The sequence below is a fragment of the Cinclus cinclus genome, chromosome 5 (assembly GCF_963662255.1).
Source record: "Cinclus cinclus chromosome 5, bCinCin1.1, whole genome shotgun sequence".
Classification (NCBI taxonomy): domain Eukaryota; kingdom Metazoa; phylum Chordata; class Aves; order Passeriformes; family Cinclidae; genus Cinclus; species Cinclus cinclus.
The window spans coordinates 434,116-452,396 of NC_085050.1; the positions used below are offsets into that span (position 1 = coordinate 434,116).

The following is an 18,281-nucleotide window of genomic DNA, read 5'->3' on the forward strand; positions in this document are numbered from 1 at the left end:
AAACTCTTTCTCTGCTGAATGGGAAGGAAATGGCAAAGTGGCACTTCAGCATCACTGACACTGACAAATGAGAGACACAGGAGTGGGTGCTCCTGGAAAGCAGCTGACACTTGTATCCCCATCCTGTGCACTCAGCCTGTGCACCACTGGAAGCTGGTGGAGACTGGTTTGATGGGGCCAGATGTGTGGGAAAGCAGAGGTAACTACAGGACCAGCAAGGAAAGGGGCAGAAGAACACAATTCCCAACGTGACCTCGTGGTATTGAGGTAGTTCCTTGCCTTCAAAGAGCTGAGCAATCAGGGTTTCATCTCTCAGGAGACACTGATGTCCTGGACAAAGGGGAGACATTCACAGCAACTCTGCACACATGGGGTCACTTTGAAAGGACTTTCCTGCCTCTTGCTCTCCCTCCTTGTCTGCTTTCCTGACCACAGTGAGCCCCTGGCCATGAAGTTCTCACATACAACTTTTAGCTCAGAGTGTGACTTGTCACCCTGCACACAAGCCTTGGAACTTGGCGTGCTCTTCTGCACAGCCTTGGATTAGGAAAACCTGGTGCTGCAGTCCTGAGGACCTCAAGGAGCAGCACTTTGGACAGGATGCAGCAGGAGGATTTCTGTTCATGTCAGACACATCCACAGGTGTTCAGCTGAAAATCAGAGTGGTTTCTTGTTGGAACAAAAGCCGAGGAAGTTGCTGCAGTTTCTCAGAAAATCTGAAGCAATACATAATGGGAGAGGTTTTGCAGGAAATGGGAATAAAAAAGCAATGGGCTTTGCTGTGTCAGATGCTTCCTAAGCCTTTCCATGCATTCAAATGCCAAGGGATTAATGATATTTATTGGAGGAACACAAACCAAGGAATAAATGAACTGTTGCAAAGGCCAGGCCTAATTACACTCAGGGGGATTCTGGGGCTATTGCTCTTCCTCCCGTGGCACTCAGCCTGGGTAAGCATTTTTCCTGGGGAACCTCACTTTTCCACACATCTTCCACATCTTCTTTCCTGGCTTAACGTAGCACAGGGGATCAGCCCCCCAAGGGGGCACTGGGACTCCTCAGCTCACCTCCTCAAGGAAAGACCCCCGGATGCTCAGGTAGTCCAAGGTCACACATCTGCCTCCCTGTGCCCCAAGACTCCAGAGACATTCATCCTCACCTTCTCCCCTGGCTCTGCCTGCAGCTCAGCAGAAAGGGTCCCTTCAACAACCTTTGCTTCAATGACATCTTCACTGAAAAAAACAGGACCTGGCAAACGTCACCTGCTCACCTGGACACCGGTGGTTGCCTTGGCCAGTTCTTCAAGGAGGGGAAACTCAATCCAGTTCCTACCCATGATACAATTCATGACTTGGCCTTTCTTGGCTGGGTATGTCTGTCCTCAGGGTGATATCCAGCAAACCTCTCCTATCCTCTTTCCTAATGAAATCCCTTGGCTGGAGATCACTGGGTGAACAGGTAGCATGTGAGAGTGGGATGTGTTTGATTCACATCAAATCCTGCCCAATGGCCCCTGATGGAGAGAGGGTAGCCTGGAGTGGGACAACATTGGCCTCTGGTTGTTTGGATGTGACAAAAAATGCCCCAAACACTGTACAGGACTGGTGGATAGAGATGTTTGGCTTGGGACACAAAAAATTCAGCTGTAAACAAAATGCAACACACGTGTTTCTTCCTGAATACCATCAATACAAGACAGAGGGTTCCCTAAGAAGGAGGACCTGAGGGGAAGGTGACAGCTGGGACATGGATGCTGGTTGCACTCTGGCCATGGTTTTGAGAGGGTGGATAATCCCTGCCAGCCAGTTCAGTGTGGTTACTTGGTCCTCCCCAGAGATGCTTCAGGTTCCTCTCCAGTGAACAAAACCAACCCCCTTCTCATCAGACTCCTGGTTTCCTCAGTCCAAAGGAACCAGGCTCCTTGTCCCTGGAGACATCTGAACTCCACATCACTTGACATGTCCTGTCCAGAGCCCCTCAGTGTGGGCTTCAGGAAACCTACTGACAAGTCATCTGTTCATCCATCCATCCATCCATCCATCCATCCATCCATCCATAGTCTTTCTTCTCTTGGCTGGGGCAGGAAAAAGCATTTCCTTTGTAGCTCTCATTTCTTGGATCAACTCTCTCCTCCATCTTTTCCAGGAAATTGTCCATGGCTCCAGCCCTATCCATAGAGAGCTGAAGAAACAACAACCAAGCTGTGGTGTGGAAAGGTGGCCAGGACCAAGAATGAGCTGGTTGTCAACAATGCTGATCATATAAAATCAAATAAACTGGCAGACAGATGAGGAGGAGGAAGGGATGCTCAAACACTCAACTTACCTTCCCATCCCCTCCCTTCTCCCTGCTCTCCTCCTGAAAAAGTTACTGATCTGGTTGTTCAGTAAAGAAACCAACACAAATCGAGTCTCTGCCTGGTGTGTGCCAGCCCTGCCTCACATCACAGGTAGGCTCAGCACAACAGGAGCGAGCAGAAGCCACATCTGCAACACAGAGGCCACCCAGCAGGAAGGGGCTGCTGGGCTGGAGGTCCCTGAGGACAAACGAGTGGAGCCATGCAGGAGCCTCTCCTCTCCAGCCACCTGAAAGAGAAAGGAGACCGTGTGGGGTGAGAGATGTGGCTGATCATGGAATCGTGAAATGGTTTAGGTTGGAAGAGGCCATAAAGACCATCCAATTCCAACCCCTGCCATGGGCAGGGACACCTTCTACTATCCCAGGTTGCCCCAAGCCCTGACCTGCCTGGCCTGGAACAGATTCCCAGGGTAACCACAGCCTCTCTGGGCACCCTGTGCCAGGATCTCTCCACCCTCACAGCCAAGAATTTCATCCCAATATCCCCTCTATCCCTGCCCTTTGGCAGTGGAAGCCATTCCCCTTGTCCTGTCATTCCAGGCTGCTGTCCAAATTCCCTCTCCAGCTCTCTTGGAGCCCCTTCAGGCACTGGAAGGCCACAATTAGGTCACCCTGAAGCTTCTCTTCCCCAGGTTGAACAATGCCAACTCTGTTTTTCCTCACAGGAGAGTGGCCCCATCTCTCTAATCAAACTGGTGTCCCTTCCTGGTGCCCCAGAGCATTTGGGGATGGTGTGGCCCCAAGTGTATGGATGTGCAGAGGGGCCAGGGCTGATTTCGGCACCCAGACTCTGGCCTGGAGGTCAGTGCAGCTCCTCAGGAGATGCTGGTGGAGGTGGTGTCACATCAGTCGTTAGTGGGCATAGCAGTGGTTTGGGCAGTGCTTGGAGGAGCCTGTGTGAGGTGGTGCCAGAGCCCACTCAGGTCAGTGGTGATCCATGGTGATCCATGCACCTTTATGGAGCCACTGCTGGCCAGTGCTTCACCTGGAGACCTTAAAGGTGTGTGTATGGAATATCCCTCCATGGTGCTGGGAGACATTTCACCAGCTTTCCCGCACAGCTCCAGAGGTGCCAGCCCCATTAAACATTGAATGGGATCTGGATTTGAAGCTGAATCCAAAGTCAAGATCCAAATCCCGGGTTTCTCTGGCAGTGCCAGCAGGGATCATGCTCCAGCAGCACTCACACCTCAGCAGAGGGATGTGCTACTGCCACGAGGAGGTTGGACATGTAGCTGGGTCATCCTTTACTGCAGCTGCTTTTTCCAGCCTCCCACTTGCTGTTGGGAATACTGTCCTGGTCACAGATGGCTCACAGCTTCTCCATCACTTCCAGAATGAAGTTCTCAGTGCTAGACTTGGACCTGAGGCCACTACCTGGATTTCTCTAAGGTCTGGGTAGCACCAGCTTGAGGGAAATCCTCAGATCTGTTGGGTGCCAAGTTTATGGCCTGGTGGAGGTGTCCCTGTGCTCTGCAGCAGTGCCACCAGTGCCCTGGAGAGCACTGAGGGAACCCAAGGCCACTTTTCTCCACCTCTCAACCTGCTGCTCTGTGAAAACAGGGTGCAGAGAGGTGAGCTGAGTATTTTCCAGCAAAAGAAACAGTGATAAGCCTTAAAATAACCCACATTTGGAATCTCTCTGAAGGTATCAGTCAGCCCAGTGCTCAATCCTTGGAGTCTAGTTAAAACTGACAGCTTCTGCAACCTGAACGTTCAGCAAATCAGGGTCACTGTTAATTATTCAATAGTAAAATAATTGCATCTGAAAATTACTCTGGTGTGACAAGTCAAGGTCATTTTGTTTTATTTAAAAGTAAAATATTTAATGCTTATCATGGCCACCATCAGTAAATGGACACATTATTTGTTTTAAAATAATTTCAATTTAATATTATTTTGATAGTAATCATTTGTTGATGAACAAAACTTTTCCTTTCAATTCTTCCAATGCTTAGCAAACCTTAGTCAAAACTCTGCATTATGACCTCTAGAATCCTCATCTAACAAGGGAGGAACTTGTGTCCTGGGAAATTGAAATGCTTGTCTGAAGCTGAACTGATGCACTGAAGGATGCTGAGGAGCCAAGCCAGTGGTTTGAAAACCCAATGGATTTCCCAGTGCTTCTAAATTGAACATACCTCTGAAAAATGGGAAGGAAGAGGAAGGGCAGGGCAGGGCAGGGCAGGGCAGGGCCGGGCAGGGCAGAGAAGGGAAGGGAAGGGAAGGGAAGGGAAGGGAAGGGAAGGGAAGGGAAGGGAAGGGAAGGGAAGGGAAGGGAAGGGAAGGGAAGGGAAGGGAAGGGAAGGGAAGGGAAGGGAAGGGAAGGGAAGGGAAGGGAAGGGAAGGGAAGGGAAGGGAAGGGAAGGGAAGGGAAGGGAAGGGAAGGGAAGGGAAGGGAAGGGAAGGGAAGGGAAGGGAAGGGAAGGGAAGGGAAGGGAAGGGAAGGGAAGGGAAGGGAAGGGAAGGGAAGGGAAGGGAAGGGAAGAACCAGGCCTCCAGGAGGAGGAGGGTGGGTTGGATGTCTGCATGTGACTGAAATGACACAGGTGGAAGAAGGAGTTGAGGCCAGGAGGCTGCAGGAGGCAATGGCCAATCCCCTCTCGGGGCCAGGCCTGCCCTGTCCTCCTACCTTGGTGGGCTGGAGGTGCTCCAGGCTGTTCTCTCTGAGGGTCCCCGCAGCTCTGTTGGTGTTTCGCTCCTGCTTGTACATCTGCGTGGTGGGGGGGATGGATGGGGCCACGGCCGTGTTCAGGTGAGTCCCGTTGCCAAAGGCCTGGATGGCGTTCTCTTTGTGTGGGAAAGATGGACAAAAGGGTTGTCAGGGCAGGGGGAAGTGTCCCTTTCCCAGCCTCTTTCTCTGCATCACCCAAACGGACGCCCGAGGCCCTCCAGAGCTCCTTTGCTGGTAGCACAGGGAGCTGCACTCTGCAGACCCACGGCATCTCCATGGCCCGAACCCCAGCCGCCCCAGCAGCTGCAGCTGTGCCACTTACGCAGACAGATGTTGTTGGTGAAGAGGTGCAGGAAGCTCTCGCACTCTTCCTGCCGGTTCCCGCTGGCGTTGCAGGTGCACCAGGGAGCGATGCTGGACGTTGAGTTATCGATGTAGTTGGGGGTGATGGGGCTGCCTGCCGGGACCGACGGACAAGTGTTACTGCGGGGCAGGTACTCCAGCAAGGGTCAGTGACATCCCTTTGTGCTGCTCTCCCGGGTTACTCTGCCTCAGCCAAGCCCCTCCATAACAGCAACAAAACCCCTCAAGTGCTGATGTCATAGGTCTGGTTTGCTCCCAGGGAAGAGAAGAGGAGCAGTCATAACCCTTTTTGTCACACCACCATCACCAAAGCCTTCAGTCAATTAAAAAGTGCCATCAGTCCAAGGAATGGCAGTTTCTGGGAATTCAGGTTCCCTAATAACATTCAGAAAATAATTGAATAGTTTGGGTTGGAAGGGGCCTTAAATCCCATCCCATTCCCACCCCTGCCATGGCAAGGACACCTTCCACTGTCCCAGGCTGCTCCCAGCCCCAATGTCCAACCTGGCCTTGGACACTGCCAGGGATCCAGGGGCAGCCACAGCTGCTCTGGGCACCCCGAGCCAGGGGCTCACACCCTCTCAACCAGGAATTCCTTGCCAACCTCCCATCCATCCCTGCTCTCTGGCAGTGGGAAGCCATTCCCCTTTATCCTGACACTCCAGGCCCTTGTCCAAAATCCCTCTCCAACTCTCCTGGAGCCACTTCAGGCCCTGGAAGGGGCTCTAAGGTCTTCTTGAAGGCTTTTATTCTCCAGGCTGAGCATTCAAAACCTGGCTGTGAATGTATATAAAGGTTTTCATGCTGTCATTGAAAAAAACAATCTCAATCTCTAGAACAAAGGATTAAAACAGAATGAAATGTCAACCCAAAAATGTCATTCTGTCTCATCCACCAGGACAGATCTGGTCCAAAGTCCACTGGTGCTTCTCTATAGATTCTTATCTGTGCCTGCGCCAACTGCTGCTAGCTAGGCTCTGCAGCATCTGAAACCCCAATCTGACACCCTTTGAAGTTGGAAAAATGGCAGTGCATGGTGATTCCCAGTGGTGATGCCATCAGGGAACCCCTGGCAGAGCAGACACTCTGGGACAGCCCATCTATTTCCACCAGACAAAGAAGCTCGAATCTTGCAGTAGCCCATGGATTTTCTCCCTCCACAGCAGCCATCCTAAAGTTACCCTATCCCCATGGCTTAATCATGTCAAGGGAGAAAGACCAGCACCAGGTTGGAAGTGGCTTGGAGTCTGGCCATGCCAGAGGGTTGGAATGAGATGGGATTTGCAGGTCTGTTCCAACCTAAACCATTCCATGACTCTGTTATGTCTCTGAGAGTTCAGCTCTCCACCTTACTGTCTTCATAGCCTGAGCAAGAGGAGTCGTGTCCCTCCAAGAAGAGCCGTGTTCCACCCAGAGGAACTGTGTCCCACCCAGAGGAGCTGTGTCCCACCCAGAGGAACTGTGTCCCTCCCAGAGGAGCCGTGTCCCTCCCAGAGGAGCCATGTCCCTCCAAGAGGAGCTGTGTCCCTCCAAGAGGATCCGTGTCCCTCCCAGAGGAGCCGTGTCCCAGCCAGGCTGGCCGGAGCCCTGGGCAGCAGGCAGCCCTTACCGATGATGCCGGTGTAGGCCAGCAGACAGGCAGTGTAGCTGTCCCTGCGGCAGCCGCTCGCAGCCTGGGGTGACGGCTGGCAGTTCAGCTGGAATTCTGCATAGCGTGACCTGATGGAGCCAGAGCACAAAATGGGACACATTACCACAGGTAGCTGGGCCAAGAGGGATGTAACAGCACGCTCGTGGTGTTTACAGAGGGAACGTGTTCACAAAATGCTGCTGCAGGTGTTTTTCAAACAGTTGGAACAGACGTCCTCTTACAACCCCTTGCCCACCCCAAGAAATCCAGGAGGAGGTTTTGAACAGTGATGTTTTACAGGCCTCCTCCAGGACAGCAAGAAAAGTCCAGTCTTGCAAGAAATGTTTGTTTTCTGTTGTGTGAGGTCAGTTTTTGAGGGAAGAGCTGTTGCTAGGAAGAAAATCAGCCTGTGTTGCCATTTTCTATCTTTTGGATAACAACTTTGCCTAAAGACCCCAGTCTTCATTTTTAGTCTGATTTGATGAAACAGAGAATTGCTCTGGTCCAGTTTCTAAGGACTCTAAATATAGCTGAGGCCACTTCAGATTGAGGAAGATGTCCAGAGGCTCAGATATGAAATGTCCTACCCATCACCAGGGCCGCTGCCACATCCTCTGCTGCAGCCTGTGGAGCAGGCAGGTCATTCTGCCAATCTGCCACGTAATTCTTTAGGCATGAGTCAGCTCTTGGCACATGGTGGTGCTTGGAGATCCTAGGACACCTGAGGCATCAACACAGGACTTGCAGGCAGGACAGCAACAGCTGGAGATCCAGATCCATCTCAGCATTCATTCCATGGCCAGGCAGGAAGGGATTTCACATGATGCTTTGGAAACTCAGCATCCACACTAACACACTTGAAGGGAGGGATCTTCATGTGACAACCTGCACTGTCTGAGCTGAAAACTGAGAACCTCAAACATTTACCCTGCCTGGCAATCTCAGAACAACTGAGGATGTTGCTCTTCCCAGACATCCTTTCTTACAGACATGTTGCTCTTGCTCCTGGTCAGTGTCAGCATTCCTGTTTGCACTTTCCAGCCCACTTCTCCCCTACACCCAAGTTTTGGGGTTTTTTTCTCATCTTTGTTCCCATATTTGCCCCATGCCAACCATTTTCTCCTGTAACATGGACAGGCAAAAATCTTTCCCAAAACGTGCTGCGTTGTTTAGAGATTTGACTGCAGATTTTATATAATCCATATATAAAATCCATATTAGTAGAACCTACCCCTCTGAGCTGGGAAGGTCAAATGGCTAGAGCTGTGCAGGAGCTGCAGTGCAGACAGGGTGAGACTTGGAGTGTTTCACTCCATTTCTTTATGAGTTATTCCTGGCTCTCCTTGTGGATTCTGCACTGCTGGCTTTGACCAGGTCACATGTCAACCTCTTGCTCCCTCTGTGTCTCTAGAGGATATTTTTTATTATATATTCAGAGACCAAGGGACCAGATAATTAACAGCTGTGCTGTTTGCAGGAAATAGTTCCCAGTCTCCTGGGGAGTAACACTCTCCCCTTTGAACCTCTTCCTCCCCACTGGGCCCTCTTGTCATGTTAGGGAGATGGCAGTACCCATCTATTTCAGATTCCCTGGGTAGGCAGGGGACAACATCTGAGCAGGGTCTGCTCAGCCCAGGGGCTTTGCATCTTTCAGAGTCTATTTCTGCACAGTTCAGTGCTCTCCTGCCTCCATCTCTCTGGGGTGCAGAGTGCTGAGGGTGTTTGTACTTCCATGCTTCCAAGAGGTTGCTGCTGCTCTCACCTTCCTTTGTGAAAAGACATAACATTTTTATTGTAATTAAAAGATGACGTGCTGGAAGGGGATGGCTGCTGGAAGTTCAGCTCAGGAAGTCCCAAATCCCACAGCAATTAGAGACTGAGACAATACAGGGAGGTGTGTCCTACACTTGTTCTTGTGCTCTTCCCCAGTGTGTGCTGGTGGCTCATGCAGGGCACTGGGCTGGGCCCCCATGGTGCTGTTATTGTCTCACATCTCTCACTGCCAGGTGGGCTCTGCTGTGTGGATTAACCTTCTGGAATATCAAAGACTTTTTGAGAAACGGAGGTAGAAACAGTACAGATGAAGGGAAAGCACTGAAGGGGTTCTGCTGTCATTGTGCATGTGGGATGGGTCTATGTGTGTGTGACTGGGGCTGGGTGGAAACAAGAGGAGAAAAACAGGCTGGCCACAGACTGTGCAGTGGATCTGGAATGACACTGGGACTCTGAGACTCCTATTGCAGTCACCAAAACACAGAATCACTCACACACACCTCCCACTGTCCCAGGTGATCCCAACCCCAATGTCCAACCTGGCCTTGGGCACTCCAGGGATTCAGGGGCAGCCACAGCTGCTCTGGGCACCCTGTGCCAGGGGCTCACACCCTCACAGCCAGGAATTCCTTCCCAATATCCCATCTAAATCTACCCTTCTTCAGTTTCCAGCCATTCCCCCTTGTCCTGTCACTTCTTGCTCTTGTCCAAAGAAGTCTCTCTCCTGTTCTCTTGCAGGTTCCTTTTAGGTATTGCGATGTGCTGTAAGGTCTCTCCAACACTCAGTTTTGCAGCAGAAGGGTACTTTTTTTACATATATAGATTATTTTTTTCTAATTAAACAAGCAAGCAAACAAACAAACAAACAAACACTGTTTTAAGACCTTCACAAGTGCCTGTGGCTGTGAGTATACCATGGGTGCTCCTTGAGGATGCTCTGAGCTGGGCAAGAGGGACAGTGAGGGAGATGGAATGGTGAAAGGATGTAAGGACCTTATGTAATGGATGGATGTAAGGACCCTCCCCCCAAATTCCTGCTTAACCTGCTCCTTCCTGGAACTGTTTCCGTAGCAGGTCTTTCTCTAGGACCAAAGCCAAAAACCCATAGAAAATGTCTGAAAAACTTCAGCATGATCATCTCCTGTCTCCTGCTGTCTGTTAACACACTCTGTAGGATACAAGGACACGGCTCATGGGAAGGGGCTGCCAAGGCATGGGCCTGTCAATGGGCTGTGGTGCACATGGAGCAGGTTATCACACACATAGCATGTTAACACACATATAATGAGCATTATCACACATAACGAGTGTTATCACACACATAACCTGTGTTATCACACACTTAACGAGTGTTATCACATGTAACCCGTGTTATCACACATAACCCGTGTTATCACACACATAACCTGTGTTATCACACATAACCCCTGTTATCACATACATAACGGGTGTTATGACACGTAATGAGTGTTATCACATATAACCCGTTATCACACACAGAACCCGTGTTATCACACACATAACCCGTGTTATCACATACATAACCTGCGTTATGTCACACATAACCTGTGTTATCACACGTAACCCGTATTATCACACACGACCTGTGCCAGCCCCTGTCCAGGGATGGCACTCCGTGCAGAGCAGCCCCGCGTGCACGTTACCTGCAGACGTAGTTTTCGCGGCAGGAGTCCAGGGGTGCCAGGCAGTTGGGTTTGTCCTTGGCCTCGTAGGAGCAGGCAGGGACGATGGTCTGGCGGCGGCGCTCGGCGCAGGCCGTGTCGTCGCAGGGGCAGAAGAGCAGCTCGTGGGTGAACTCCGGGGGCACGCGGTCAAAGAACCTGCGCAGGGCCTTGTGGCACTTGGAGCGGTTGCAGGCGTCGGCGCGGGCCAGGCGCCGGATGCACAGGGACACGTACTCCGTCCGCAGCCGCTGGCACGTCTCATCCACGTTGCAGGCCTTGGCGGCGTCCAGGCAGCGGTTCACCTGTGTCACCTCGTTCTCAGAGCCTGTGGGGCCGTGGCACACGGTGAGGAGTTCTGCGCCGACCTCCTGGCCTGCAGCACCATCTCTGAGACCTTTGGCCCACCCTGCTCCCATCTGTGGCCACCAGGTGAGACCACACCTGCTCCAGGAAGGCAGTGCCAGGGTGAAGTGCAGGTTTGCTCTCCCTGTCCTGGTAGGACCAAATCCCCTTTCTGCACTCATCTTTTCCCAAGAAGTGCCACAGTTGTATACCAGATTTTACCCCCCAGGGCTCACTTCACCAAGCTCGTATATTTAATAAAATGAGTTTTGCTTTAATCTGGGCATATGGTAACACTTTACTAATACAAATTAACCAGCCTGAGACCTGGAAGACAGCAGGCATTAGAAAGTGCATCAGCTTACGGCCATGCACAGATCCACTCGTGTTGGGATCTACACTAATGGACTTCTTGTTTCCACAAGCTGCTCAAGATCAAAGACTGAGTCAGTGGCAAAGATGGGTCTGTGATACATGGGTGGTCTGCACTGATTCCTGGCCCCTCAGACTCATTGCCCTGGGCAGGGTGTTTCTTTGGGGCTCTGGAGGGTCACGTCTGGCTTTGGCAGCAGCTCTGTTTGCTCACCCCAGGATCTGCCCAGCTCAACGAGACCTGTTTGGGTTGCAATGTGCCTGATCCAGACCAGTCCGACTGAATCTGATGTCCTGAGCAGTGACGGTGCCTTTACAGAGAGGGATCAGAGGCACCACCCAGCTTTGTGCCCCTGGGACCTGCTGCTGCCTGCATGGCAGTGCACGTGGGTCTCCCCCCACACCCTTTGCGGGGTCACCCTTGGCTTACATCAAATTCAGTCTGCATGTCCACCCTCCTGAACAAGAGGAGAAAGAATGTCCCAGTCTGGGTGGGAGAGCAGAGATGTGCTGTGGGATGCAGGGAAGGTGGAGGAAACCTGCGGTAAGGGGAAAGGTCAGGAAAATAAAGCAAAAACTGTAGTGATGGATGAGAAAAATGGTGTCTTCAGCGGGAAAGTAGGGATCTCATGAGTTTAAACAACAGCCTTCTCTGTAAATATTGAGAAAAGGAAGAGGGAAAGGTATTTGTCTAACAGTGGTTGTAGGGCTGCTTCAAAGGTGGATGGGGGTCTGTTTCACAGAGGGGAAAAATGCTACAGGGGCCCTGGCAGGAGCCAGTGGAGACAGCAGACTGTGATCGAACAGATAAAACAAGGGTCCTTCGAGCTTAAGAGAAAAAATGGACTTGAAGCTGGTTTTCATCTCTCTGAATTAAAATCATCACCTGCAGCACACCAGAAGGACTTTCTCCCCAGCAGAGAAAGATTTTTCCACTGAGGAAAAATTCCCAGAATGATAAATTCCCAATGCAGAGTCAAGCCCTATCTTTGACTGGGAGTTAAAAGCAGCCAGTCACTGCTGACAGTGTTAAAACACTGACAATCTCCCTGAACACTTCAGAGCTGGCTGCCCTCCTTAAATTCCCTGACTTTATCAGATGCTCTTTCTCCCAGCATTTATTTTCCCCTTCCTGTTGCCCTCTGTTGCTTACAGTGAGCTGGAAGTCAAATTCCAAGTTTTTCAGTTATTTTAAGATGGGTGAAAGTTTTGCTTGTTGTGATCCCATCACTAAATACTTACCTTTAAAACTGCCCAGAGATGAATATTGTCAGAGCATGGGTTTATGCTGGGGATCTGCCAGCTAACGTATGGGAAACAGTTACTTGGAAGGGTTTCATTACCCATTCAGCCAATAAATCACAGGGAACATGCTGGATTTTCTCCTCTTCCCACGCAACACCAGCGGATGTGCTTTTCAAAATCACTGCTACAACTAGAGTGGAGGGATATGGTTCCATTTGTGCAGTTTTAGTAGTGGCCATATATTGTTTATGTAAAATTTAGTTGAATATACCTGTCGTTCACTTGGCCTAGGGTCACAGGGGTGTCTTAAGTTTCAACAGGTTCTTGGTTCTTTTTGGTGGATTTGAAAGGGGATCCTTTGGCAGTGTTGACCATATGACCCTGGACACTAGACAGGTAAAGGGCAACAGGTCCAAAGTTATGTTATAGAAGATATTGATTAGTACGAATGAGGACAAAAAGGTTAAGAAATTTCATGTCCCTAGGTGGCTGCCAAGTCCTCTGAAGAATCCCTGCTGCCCTGGGCCCATTCACTTTGCTGCACAACCTATTTAAATTTATTTTAAAAACCTGAGAGTGTGTTAACCATGCATGAAAGTCCCCATGCCTGGATTTCCCCATGCTCTGAAGCTTTCAAGGACTCAGCAGAAGGGGAAAAAGTCCAGTAAAGAAAACCATGACCCAGCAAAAAAAACTCCCTGTCCATGCAGCAACCTGCCAGGTAGAGTCAGTAAGAACGAGGTGAAGGGAGCACCTCCCATCCCTTCTGCTCCACCTGTCCAGGGCTGATGGGCTAATTTGCTCCAGGACATTTTCAGCCAACAAGTGCCTGGCCGTGGTGGGGACTGCAGACATTCACCATCTGCAGGGACATGCCGCTCCTTCCTCGCTTGGGCGCACTCCAGCTGTGGATGTCACCCCAGAGCAAGACACACATCTGGAAAAGCTGTTTGGACACATCTGCCAGAGACACAGGAGGAGCACGTTACCTGCTCCCAGACAGGTGGCTTGGTAAAATACCCCACAGCTGGGTAGGGCTTCCCCATGGCTGTGGTGCACAGGCTGGCTGTGGTGGCAGCTGCGCCCTTGGTGATGGATGGGATTGGCCACACCGACCTTTCAGTTGGGGAGCCTCCAGGAGTTAAAAGGTGTCAGGCTGCTCTGCTCAGCTCTTAACAGGATTACAATGCAGAGCAGAACAGGGCTCTGGGTCCTGAGGTTGCCCTCAGGGCAGGTGGTTAAAAGCTGTGGCTGGGATCAACACAAAGGTTATTGACCTTTTTTCCTGCAGAGTTTGATCCTGTGACTGATGTGGAAGCACCTTCTCAAACCTAACAATGACCCAGCAGTTCCTGTTCGATGAGGTGCCTTCGTGGAACAGATCATCCACCTGCTATGGAGAATGAGTGTACCTGGGATGGCTCATTGGAAGGGGCCTGTGCCACATCTCCAGTCCCAGTCCTTCACAGTACAGACATGAAACAGCCAAAAGACAAAAATCACAAGTGTTTTTTTCCCAGAACATGTAACAGTTTAGCACAGGAATCAGAGGCAACTCCTTGGGAAAACAACTGCTAAATCTGAGCCAGGCAATGCTCACAAGGAGCACAAAGGACTTCCCTGTCTGCAGTCCTTGACCCCAGGGCCAGGTCCCACCCCCCCCTGCCCCAGGAGGTGTCAGAGCATTTCCCACCCACCTACCTGCAGTGATGGATGCCAGCCGGACATAATCAAAGCCCCTGATGAAAGGCTCGTAAGGGGAACTCTCCAGGACATTCATGCCTGGGGGAAAGAGGGAAACTGGTGAGAAGGCAGGTGGGGCTCCTGAGGGATGCTGAGATGCACAAGGTTCAACACCTGCTGTGTAAGACTGATTGGTGGATCCAAGGGGACTATGCTCTGAAGGCCACCAGTAGATGGATATTCAGAGTCATAGGAACAGGTGTGTGGACACATCTTGGAGAAGGGAACAGAATGTAACTGGCTTTTAGAAATATGTCTCAGTTTTGGAGTGGGGCAGCCTGTCAGAACTGTTGAGTGCCCACTCCCTGTAGCTCAAGCTCTGGGGCACGCTGCAGGGATTGCCAGAGAGGACAGCAGGCTGTAGCACAGGCTCTTGCTCGTGGGCAGAGCTCAAATCACCAGCTCCCTACACACACACAGCACTTCCATCACAGTTATTGCTGTTTCTTCTATGTCCCTCCCTGGGTCAAAGGTCCTCACCTCCTTTTAGGACACAGACAGGACTGTGCACAGCGTTCTGTGTGTGGTAACACACTCCATATTTACTGTCACCTCTCCCTTTCCCCTTGCCAACAGCTTTTTCTTACTAGGCACAAAGCTAATGACCCACAGCTCCCACAGAAACTTCCTCTCTTTGTTTTTAAGTCTCTGGGAGCCTGATTTTATTCAACTGGTGCTTCTCTTTCATCTGTGCAATGGTCTGTAATGCCCCATCATCCTGATGGATATCACGGAATATTATTGAAGCAAACAGCTCAGTATCTGTTGGGTTTTTTATTAGACATTTAGATGGATGTGGACAGCAGCAGCAGATGTAGTGGCTGGGATGAAAGGACTATCCAACCTCTCGTTCGGGGCATATGCTGACCTCCAGCAGGAAGGAATGGCTCCCAGTGTCCACAGCCCTGTGCAATTACCACTGTGCATTACAAGGCAGCTTTACACCTTCATTGAAATATCTTGCATCGTTACTGACTGGAGAGGGGCCCATTTGTATTTTCCAGCATAGCAGTTTTACGTCCTGATGATAAAGAACCTTATCAGAGAGTTGTTATCGGGTTGTCATCATGTTATTGTGTCTCTAAATGGGAAGGTGGCTAAACACCGGCGTGCTCGAGAGAGGCTGAGTAGTAAATAGTGTGCTTTGTAAATTCCCTGAGCACGAACTTCCACAATCGTTTTTGCAAGAAAGCTTCTAGGAAGCTTTTTGCAGCCTCCTGGGTGTGTGTGACTGAGAAACAAAGCTCTACATGGACCGTGTGGATTGGCTTCCTTTCTCAGTCAATTAAACATGTGTAAGGACTCTGAAACATGGGACTGCTACGAAATAAATCTCCCTGGGGAAATTAAGGAAAGGAAATAAAAAATTTGGTGTGCGAATCTGCACTGCAAATGAAATCAGTTGTTTGAGAAAGTGTGGGGCTCAGGACACGACAGTGGAGAAGTGGGGTAGAGCTGCTGTCAGCCTGCAAGGACAGCCCTCTCCCAGCCATCCCCAAGGTGGAAGTTCCAAGGCACTGGGCAGGGAGTCCAACCAGCACCAGATGCTGCTCTGCACCTGGAGACCCAGAGCTGTCCCCTGCCTGCTCTCAGCACTTCCCTCCGGCCTCTCTCCTCTCTCCCTTCCAGGGGAAGGTGTCCCTCCCTGGCACGGCAGGGGCTTAGAACTAGATGGTCTTTCAGGTCCCTTCCAACATAGAAACATAGAACATTCTGCGTCCCAGAGCTGGAAACCCTCATGACAGCACTGCCCTACACAGCCATGTCACAGGTGATCTGGTTCCAAAGTCTGAGCCAGGGAGGTCAGCTGGGAAGGGATGAGATGGATGGAGAAGCTGGATTGGCACCTCTGCCCCAGGCTTCCCTTTAGTGGAAACAAATCTGGCACATAATTATGGCAGAGACCAGATACTGGAGGATGCTGAGCTCTTCTATTTCCCCAGTCAGTTTATAGCACCATGCTCTGCACCCTGCAAGCTGTGGCACCTGAAGGCTTTCAAGCAGTTTTCATCCTGGCAAGCTTGTGCTCTGTAGTGTCCATCCTCTTTGTTTTGCTTGGCCTTTTGGCTTGTGGTCTCACACGTGCACTTTTCCTTTCAGGTTTCAGCCAGCAGTGTTTTATTAATCTATTTCCCAGCCCATGGCTGGAAGGGTCTGGTTTATCCCCCATTTTAATTTTCATGGTGCATAAAATACTCAGCAGCCTGACAAGGAAGAGTTATGGTCACTGAGGTGCAATTTTATGGTGACTCTTAAAAAACATCAAAATCAAACTTATTTAATACTGGCTCTGGGAACACTTGAAATTCCAGCTCGATGTCACCAGCCCCAAATCTTCACTAACCCAAAGACACTGGTGCACTTGAGAGATTCTAAGAGAGTGATTTTTCTGAAGTTCATGCTGTTTTTCCTCAATGCCTGTGTTTTATGTTGTGTTTCTATAAAATCTACAGTGTTCATGGTCTTGGTTAGCATACTTAGATACAAAATATGTCATGCATTTCTACAGCAAAAGATCTCAATGTATTTTGGGAATGTCATGAAAGAGAGGTTGGGTTAAAAAACAGGAAGGAGGCATCTCAGATTTTCAGTGGTGCTTTCCCCAAAATGTCAATAGCACGGGGATCAATAGTACCATCAAATCTCTTGAGTTGGAAAGGGCCCACAGGGACCCTCAAGTCCAATCCCTGGCTCTGCACAGGGCACCCCAACAGTCCCACCCTGTGTCTGAGAGCATTGCCCAAAAGCTCCTGGAGCTCTGGCAGCCTTGGGACGATGACCATTCCCTGGGGAGCCTGGGCAGTGTCTGTCCACCCTGTGGGGGAAGAACCTTTTCTGATACCCACCCAACCCCCTCCAACACAGCTCCAGCCATTCCATTGGCTCCTATCAGTATTGGCACACCACAGGAGATTACAGGGGTATTTTGCAGCAACCTCAGAGCTGGGGGGCTCGGTAGAACAGCCCGTGAGCAACTCCCTTTGAGGAGGAGCACGAGGAAGGAGCGCCCGCCGCACTGACCTTCCATCAGCGTGTGGTGGATGCTCCAGTAGACGCTGAGGCAGTGCTTCTCCTTTTTCATGCCGCGCTTGCACTTGCAGCCGTAGAGCTGGCTGGAGAGCAGGGCGCTGACGGTGCTGCGGCACTGGCTCTTGGCATCGGGGCCCAGCTTGTTGGCACCGTTGCCCGCGATGCACTGGCGCAACGTGCGGAACTTGGCGCTGCACACGGGGTCGGTGGTGCAGGACTCGCCCGCCTGCAGGCAGTCCCTGCTGGGGCCAGCGCCCTCCGCCATGCCTTCTGCAAGGGAACCACAGTGCCGTCAGGGCACGGAGCGGCCCCGGGGAAAGGGATGGTGTCCCCCCCAGTCTCCTTCTTCCAGGCTGCCCCATTCCTGGAAGTGTTCAGGGCCGGGCGGGATGGGGCTCTGAGCAGCCTGGGATAGTAGTGGAACGTGTCCCTGCCCGTGGCAGAGGGGTGGAACCAGATGACCTCTGATGTCTCTTCCAGCCCAAATCATTCCACGATTCTATGACAGGATCAGCCTGGTAGCAGGATTATAAGTGACAGAAAGTTGACCAGCTCCTGGTGATTGATTTTTCCTTCTTGGAGACCAAAAGTATTTTCAAACCCTTCCTTTCCCAGCTCTCTATCTCATTTCTGCTCTCCAAAGCTAACAGTAGCCTAATGTTAATGAGACCATGGCCCCTGCTCCTTGAATATTATTTAACTGTGTCTACACCTTCCTGGAGCTATCAATGGCTCTGTGTGGGTGTTCTGACATGTAGTCAGCCCACATATATCCCAGGAGTTGGCCCTTGTTCACTGTCACCATCTCCCCAGGACGCGCACTGTTTCTGTCCTGGCTTTTTCCAAGCTTTTCTAAATTGTTTTCAGAGTTCCTTTACCAACACAAAATGCTGTGTTCCACATTTGGAGAGGAGAGCCCAAAGCATGGGAGGAAGATGTTATGGCTACACATGCACCAATAAATTACTTCATCAGGGCTCAGTGGTGCTGAGCATCAGTGCCAGGAGCAGACCAATCACTTGTTACTTATTGCTGTTTCTCACTAAAGCAGGCTGAACACATCCAG

The 18,281-nt window shown here is 50.8% G+C and overlaps 1 protein-coding gene across 1 annotated transcript; it reads right to left on the reverse strand.

Annotated features, from left to right (window-relative positions):
• Positions 1 to 2,438: 2,438 nt before the first annotated feature.
• LOC134044148 (GDNF family receptor alpha-4) lies at positions 2,439 to 17,480 on the reverse strand. The gene is made up of 7 exons (XM_062493237.1): positions 17,207 to 17,480; positions 14,144 to 14,224; positions 10,463 to 10,808; positions 7,005 to 7,114; positions 5,355 to 5,489; positions 4,991 to 5,148; positions 2,439 to 2,585 (listed from the first exon to the last, which is right to left on the reverse strand). The coding sequence occupies exons 1-7, from the start codon at positions 17,478 to 17,480 to the stop codon at positions 2,439 to 2,441; spliced, it is 1,251 nt and encodes a 416-aa protein (XP_062349221.1).
• Between the last annotated feature and the right edge of the window lie 801 nt (positions 17,481 to 18,281).

What these genes read in the sequence shown, in the direction of transcription:
- LOC134044148 (XM_062493237.1), bottom strand. Translation starts at nt 17,480, where the DNA reads ATGGCGGAGGGCGCTGGCCCCAGCAGGGACTGCCTGCAGGCGGGCGAG. An exon ending in GCTGGCATCCATCACTGCAG is followed by an intron (nt 10,809 to 14,143) that starts GTAGGTGGGTGG and finishes ACGGCCCCACAG; the next exon opens with GCTCTGAGAACGAGGTGACA. An exon ending in CACCAACAACATCTGTCTGC is followed by an intron (nt 5,149 to 5,354) that starts GTAAGTGGCACA and finishes TCCCACACAAAG; the next exon opens with AGAACGCCATCCAGGCCTTT.